The 7074-nt window shown below is 48.9% G+C and overlaps 1 protein-coding gene and 1 pseudogene across 1 annotated transcript in view; one reads left to right on the top strand and one right to left on the bottom strand.

Annotated features, from left to right (window-relative positions):
• The first annotated feature begins 307 nt into the window (after positions 1-307).
• Positions 308-425, top strand: LOC112485813 (annotated as a pseudogene).
• A 2177-nt stretch (positions 426-2602) lies between these two features.
• SLC5A9 (solute carrier family 5 member 9) overlaps positions 2603-7074 on the bottom strand; it is a 19916-nt gene continuing 15444 nt past the window's right edge. The window contains exons 13-14 of the mRNA XM_006919167.1: positions 5941-6100; positions 2603-2869 (exon numbers count right to left, since the gene is read on the bottom strand). Of these exons, the coding sequence (XP_006919229.1) occupies positions 2661-2869; positions 5941-6100 (369 nt within the window). The 3' untranslated portion in view covers positions 2603-2660. The remainder of the gene's footprint in view (positions 2870-5940; positions 6101-7074) is intronic.

The following is a 7074-nucleotide window of genomic DNA, read 5'->3' as shown; positions in this document are numbered from 1 at the left end:
CTTGCATGAAGAAGACAGATGGGTTAGCAGTGGTCATTAGACATGACCTTCCAATCCAGACATTTTAAACTACACTTTGTTTCCTGATTGTGTCAAGATTTTCCCACTTCTGTGCTTTGCTAAGTATTTGGTTTTCTCTCCTAAGGATGCTCTTTTACTCATTCATTAATTCATTCTTTCATTTGTTCATGCAACACATTTTTTTAGTACCCATCATGTACCAAGTTTTCTAGGTAATGGGGACTCAGGGAGGTGGGGAACTTACAATCTAGGGGTGAAGATGAGTATTAATAAAATATCACTTGGAGTCTATGGCCATGCCACCCTGATGTGCCTGATTTCATTAGATCTTGGAAGCTAAGCAGGGTCGGGCCTGGTTAGTACTTGGATGGGAGACCATCTAGGAATACCAGGTGCTGTAGGCATAAAATATAATTCTCTTAAAATATCACTTGGACACTTTCTTTGAAGGTACATTCAGGGGACCATGAGATTATATGTTGGGTGCTGAGACTTACTTGCTCCAGGATACAGGTGGCCCTGGTAAGGTCACCCACTAAAACAATATGGCTTCTCTTAGGATGTACATGACTTTTATGTTGAAATGTGAAGAACAAGTAGGAATTAACCAGGCAAAGAGAGTAGGGAAGGAGAGCAACCATCTTGCTACAGTTCTACTATGTTTAACAGCATGCTCATGAGTCTTCAGGTTAGAGGAGGTAGGTCTGGAACCCAGATGAGACTTCACATAACAAAGGGAGAGAAAACTGAAGAGGGGGCCCCAATGTGGAGGACTGGGGAGAGGTGAGAATCTGCTGGACAGGGGCACTGAGAACCACAGCAGGCAGTAGGAGCTGGGGACTGAGAAGACCTGGGGAAATTCTCATCGCAGGATGCCGAGGAGCTTTTGAAGATAGGGAAGTTCACTAATTAATTTTAAATTGTGCTTCTGTGGTTTAAAATTTTCCCCCTCTCCAAACCTTCAGAATAATCAGTTCTGCACAAAAACTTGTGGTTTGGGGGAAAATCAGGGGAGAAAGCTGAATTCCCAGAAAGTGTCTATAGGGAGCATGAGAAGAGCACAGCCATGTCACATAACACAGATGAGGTCAAGTGGTCAGTGGACAGAAATTCGGAGGCAGCGGCGACAGGAGGTATTCATGGCATCGGCTATACTTCAAACCTCAAAGAACTAGAATTTTATTCAATTTCAATTATGACGAGTGATTAGTATAGAGTGATGACGAGAGATAGCATTAAAGGGGATCCGATGAGAATAGGGCCCATAGACAGAGATACCTGTGTCTTTGGCAAGGGGATGGGGCTGTGATTTCATTCTAAACATCTGAGACTCAGTGTGTAAACTCCAGCTGAAGGAGATTTCTCTCCACCAGCTGGCTCCCCAAGTCACATCCCAGTCAGCCACAGTGGAGACAGCCTACCGGGACCTTGGAGAATTACGAACGCAACATTTATCAAACACTTGTTACTTTCTGGGAGGCTCCCCAAGTCACATCCCAGTCAGCCACAGTGGACAGCCTACCGGGACCTTGGAGAATTACGAACACAACATTTATCAAACACTTGTTACTTTCTGGGGACAAAGTCACTTGGAACACAGTCCTTGTTCCCTACCCCTTGGAGGACTCAATCTAATGTGGAGACAAACATCACAGTACCGTGATCGGTGCTGCCACAGAAGCAGGGTCAGAGGATGTAGGAACAGGAGTGGGACCTTGACCCAGTTTGGGGCACCAAGCAGCTTCCTGGAGGAAGGACAGCTAAGTGGGGTCATGATGTTTTCCACGGTAGGCAGACACCTGTCAGGCAAAGGGACAAGGGCACAGGCGCAGCTGCAGGGGCTCCATGGCTATCCACATTGGCCCCCTGCAGGGCTTATTCTTAAGCACAGAGGAGCCTGTCTCAATTCCCTTGTTTTCAACAAGTCATATCTCTCCAACTGGACTCCCAGTTCCTCAAGCCCATGGAGACGTCTCACATGTTTGGATGACAGAGTAGGAAGAGGCAGAATCTGAGAAGTGCTGAGGAGTCCCTTACCCCAGTACTCTCTGCCCGGAACACCGTCTGTCATCTTGGTCCCTCCCTCCTTTGGGTCTGACGGCTACCACATGGAGCAGCCAACGGAAGTATAAGGTCCTTCTGGGTAGATGCCTGCTAGAAATAGATGACTGGGGATTGGGAACTAGAGCGGTGGGGCAAGGAGAAGGGGGAAAAGGAAGGGATATGGGTGAGCGAAGACGCACGTGGATCTCTGCAACGTTCTTGCCCTCCCTTTTCTTGTATTCTTTACTTTTTACCCTTAAGACACAAGTTGAGTAAATGCTCCTGAGTAGACTCACCAAGAGGGTGGAAACAGTGCTTTTGAGGTAGGATTTTAAGGCAATGTAATGGAAAGAGCTGAAATCAGGAGGCCAGTGCAAGTCCCGCTGTGTGGCCCTGCGCAGACCCAGTGCTTGCTCTGGGCCTCCTTTCTCCACTGGTCAAGTGTGCAGCTGGACTCAGAGCTCTTCAGGTGCTCTTCCAGTCTGAGCCTCTCTGGTCTCCAGTTTGGACAGCAAGATGGGAGGAAATCTTGTCTCTGTGGCTGGCCGGGCTTGGGCTGTGTTTCGTCTGTCTCGGCAGAAGCCAGGTCTGCGGAGTCATGCGAAATAGCCCCAGAGGAAGACATTGATGGCCAGCAGGAGGACAGCATTGATGTTGCAGACACGTCTCCAGAGTGGCTTCTCCTCAATGCTGGTCAGCTTCTGCTCCAGTGCAGCCTTCTCTGCTGGGCTCAGGGCTTGCTCCGGGGCCCCCGAGAACCCACAGAACCAGCCCCAGAGGAGCTTTCCCCAGGACCTGCGTGGGGCTGAGGGACAAAAGCCAGAAGGGGAAGGAAAGCAGAAGGGAGGGAAGACAAGATTGGAAAGGGGAGTGATGAGAGAGAGAAGGGGATGGAGAGAGATGGTGAGAAACCAAAGGAATCAGGTGCACGGAAAGAGGTGGGACATGGAACCATCGGCTTAGCCCTTTCTGCTGAGATGGGACTCTGCACTGAGCTCTGACCCTGGTCTCGGCATCCGAACAGTCATTGAGCAGAAGCATCTCACTGTTGCAGGGCAGGTGGTGTGTTAAGGGGCGAGGATAGAGCAGTTTGTTCAAATTCAGGACACACGCCCCACATGAGGATGTGGGGGGTGTGGGTGGGGGGCGTTATCTCACTCAGGAAGGAGGCAGCAGTTGAACCAGACAGACTGCCGCATTGCTGTGGGGAAGGGCGCTGAGATGGAAGCCACATTCCAGGGCCAGCTCTGCCATCACCGGACTGAGGCCCTATGCAAATCACTCTCAGCTTTTCTGAGCTGCAAGATCCCTCTCACCCAAATAAGTCAATGGAGTTTGCCCTGTTCTGCAGGGGGAAAAAGGCTCAGAGGAAGAAAGGGCCTTGCTTTAGGTCCATAGACGCAGAGCTGCACCAAGAGCCATAACATGAATTTGGCTCTTGGATTACACTGTTTTATCATTTTACAGGCCGGTCCTAACACTGTCTTGTGAGTCACTTGGGTAGTTATTGGTGAGCAATGACTCAATAAATCTAAACCTATCTACAACCTGGGATGTATATACTTCTTTCAGATCTACTCTGCTGTCCTTAAATTTATTTTTAACTTTCCTTTTTTAGGACTCAAAATCGTCCTACCATTTTGCTTTTTAACCTGAGTGCAACACAGTCGAGGCTTCTCCCGCCTGCAGCCTTGAGAGGCAGGCGCTTCTTCCTCATTTCCTATGTTCCCTTTGGCAGGGAAGGAGCTCTCACCAAGGACAGCGCTTGCGTCTCCCTGCCTTTCACTCCTCCTGGCGGTTGGGGGGATCTCTCTCATTGAACCTCTCCACTGACTCAGTGTCTCCTTTGTCCCTTTTGAGAGCAAGCCACTCACAAGGATTTGGTATTTCTCTGCTTCTCCAAGGGCAGGCTCTGCCTTTGGACATGGGGGCCACCAGGGAGGGCTGCCCGTGACCATGATCGTGGAAGTCTGTCTAGTCCTGGTTCGGCCGTGGAGAGTAGAAGCTGTGCCCTCTCTCCTTTCCCTTGGGAGCTATCCTCATAGCTTCTTCCCTTCCACTTTCCTCTCGCTTGGTAGCTGTCTCACCTGCACAGAGCTTGTGCTCTCAAATTGTTTCTTCCTTGCCATAAGGTTTGTTGGGCCAGGACCTGGTCCTTGCAATGATGAGGGGAGAAGCAGTTTTGAGACCCCCAACATCTCATGCATGGACCACAAAACTCAGAAAAGAAGTAAAAAGTTACATTTTGCAAAATTGGGGCAAATGATTAGACTAGGGTAGGTGACTTTGAGTTTTGGTGGTGCTTCTGAAGTAAGCCGATCTGGGTTCTGACCTTGGGAGTTTGTAAAGGACTAAATTCCCCATTATGGATAGTTTTTTTATAGCAGACCACTGGCTTTTACCTGTGCGACTTCGTCAAGAAGCTTTGAGTCCTGGATATTGGTGGAGCTCCTATTCTGGAGCCCATGTAATTACCTCTAGGCAAGTGGCTGTTTCTCTAGACTCAGGGCCCTAAGCAAAGGTGAAGGTCTTCCAGAAGGGTGGGAGGCTTCTCAGGCCTCGGGGGAAGCACAGGGTCCCTAGTACCTGGCAAAGGCGTTAGAGCTGGGGGGTGCCATGCTGCCAGTCATGTGGGTCCACAACTGGTGCTTTGATAACCTTATCGATGCTCTTAAACTTGCTGGAATTATTAAAAGTCTGGCACACCAGATGCTGGGGATGAAGCTAAGACACTTTTTGAGGCCCTCAGTGGAACTCCGTCCAAACCAGTGGAAGAAGACAGCTACCCAAATTACCCCAACTCTACTCAGGAACGGGGGCTCCCTCTACCTGAGGCAGGAAGTAAATTTAAGACCTAAATTTCGTTAACTTTTTAACTCACAAGAGCAAGAGAAATCGATTTGGGGCTTTAATTTGCAAATTGATTTAATTTTTTGACTTTAAGTTTTCCTTGGGAATTTTATGCTTTGGGAAATCTCTATGATGTCATTATATCAGAATATTTTAACGTTGTTGTTTAATCACACTACAGGAAGGTTATAGCTGCATTATGTCGAAAATGGCTACATTATACCTCGTACCAATTTTCAAATTTAGACACCATGTGGCCTTTGAGTAAATTTAATTCGTGTGCTGTTTTAACACATTTCAGAATCTCCAGGAGGTGAAATTTATACAGCCTGTCAGCAGCTCAAGGAGGCTCCCCATGGGAGTGGCGGTGGTCTGGGGGAGACTTATGAAGACGCATAGCACTCTACGGACACATGGCTGCTCTTGTCTCATGAGAGACGACCACACTTCTATATGACTGTAGGCAGAATTGTTAAGCCCAATGGAAAATAAGTAAATAATAAAGTGTGTGTGAGGGGTATTTCTTTGCCATGCCCAATGCTTCCTCTGTGTGGCGGGAACTCGATCTGTGTCCTTTGACTTCCTGTTCTTAGACTCAGTGAGCCCTGAGGTGAAGGAACTTCCCTTAGTGGATTTAGGAGGATGGAGAGGGCATGCCTGGCTCAGTCCCCACCTCTGCCTTGGCAGTGTGGTGCTCACAAGGGTCGGTGACCGATAGGTCCCTCTGTCTAATGCTGGGGTTCAGTATTGGGAAGAGCTCCTCCTCGTGGATATAAACCCAATCTTTCCACCTATATTTTACCAGTAATGAGGGCAATATTTTGGCTCTCATCGGCCTCACTTGTTTGTCTTATTTCTCAAATAGTTTAATAGCCACATGGGAAGGAAAGAGGGGGAATGTTTTTTGGACTCCCTCAGAGACCTCATCCTTAATGACTCCCAAATCGGGTCTTTGGGGACCCAAGACCTGGTGTCTGTCCCCGCCACTCCTCTGTGATGCACATCCCCAGCATACCCTCAGCCTACCTCCGCGCTGCTCCCCGCCCTGGCAGGGGTTCTCTGCCCCTCCGCCTCCGGCAGGGTGCTCCCCAGATGGCATGTCCAGCGTCCCTGGTGTGCCCTCATAGGCCTCCTTCTCCAGCTCCGAGAGGGGGCAGTTCCGTGTCCACCACGTCAGGCGAGCAAGCTGGAGGAAAAGAAAATGCTATCTTTCTCAGTTCCCTTTGGAGGGAAGTCGGGCCATAGAAAAAGAGAGGCTCATTACGGGCGGCCGTGGTAGCAGTGAGGAGCACCAGGAGTGAGCCCAGGGTGGGGGCGGGAGGCCTGGCTCTTTGTCTGACCACTTCCTTTGAAAACCTGCACTCCCTGAGCACACGCTGAGTGCTGGAAAACACACCGAGTCAGGCACAGCCCCGACCTCCTAGGCTGGGAGTAAAGAAGCTGGGCAGGGAGGCAGATGCCCCATGACAAAGGGCTGAGGAATTGATATTAAAAGAAAAAAGCAAAAAAAAAAACCAACAACAGCTCAGTGGAGAGTCACTGCAGGCTTTAGGCACAGGGAAGAGACTCTTAAGACCTGAGATCTAGAAAGATCCTTTGAAATGAATTGAAGGGACCCAGCCTGGAGGCTGTTGCAAGGAAGCAAAAAATAAAGAGCGCTCGAGGTAACAGGAGGGAGCCGTCCTGTGGGAGGTTAAGAAGTAAGGTCTCCAGGCGGACAGACAACTGATTGAATGAGCCAGGAGAGGGGGAGGGAAGTGGAAGCTCTGCTCTCAGGTCCCTGTCTTGGACCATCAGGTGGGTGGTGGTGCACCTGTGTCTCACAGAGACAGACTGGGCAGGAAAAGGAATGAATTTGTGTGACGGGGTGGAGGAGGGAGATGAAAGAAAAGAAAAGAAAAGAAAGAAAAGAAAAGAAAAGAAAAGAAAAGAAAAGAAAAGAAAAGAAAAGAAAAGAAAAGAAAAGAAAAGAGAAAAGAAAAGAAAAGAAAAGGAAGGAAGGAAGGAAGGAAGGAAGGAAGAAGGAAGGAAAGAAGGAAGAAGGAAGAAAAGAAGGAAGGAGGAAGGTAGGAAAGAATAAAAACTGTCCTTATCAAAGAGACTCCAGAGAATTCCCCTTCCCTTTCCACCATGTGAGGACATCATGAGAAGATAATCATC

Source organism: Pteropus alecto, unplaced genomic scaffold, assembly GCF_000325575.1.
Source record: "Pteropus alecto unplaced genomic scaffold, ASM32557v1 scaffold25, whole genome shotgun sequence".
In the NCBI taxonomy this organism is placed as follows: Eukaryota; Metazoa; Chordata; class Mammalia; order Chiroptera; family Pteropodidae; genus Pteropus; species Pteropus alecto.
Note: the sequence above shows the minus strand (reverse complement) of the source record. Positions and strands in the feature narration are given on the sequence as shown.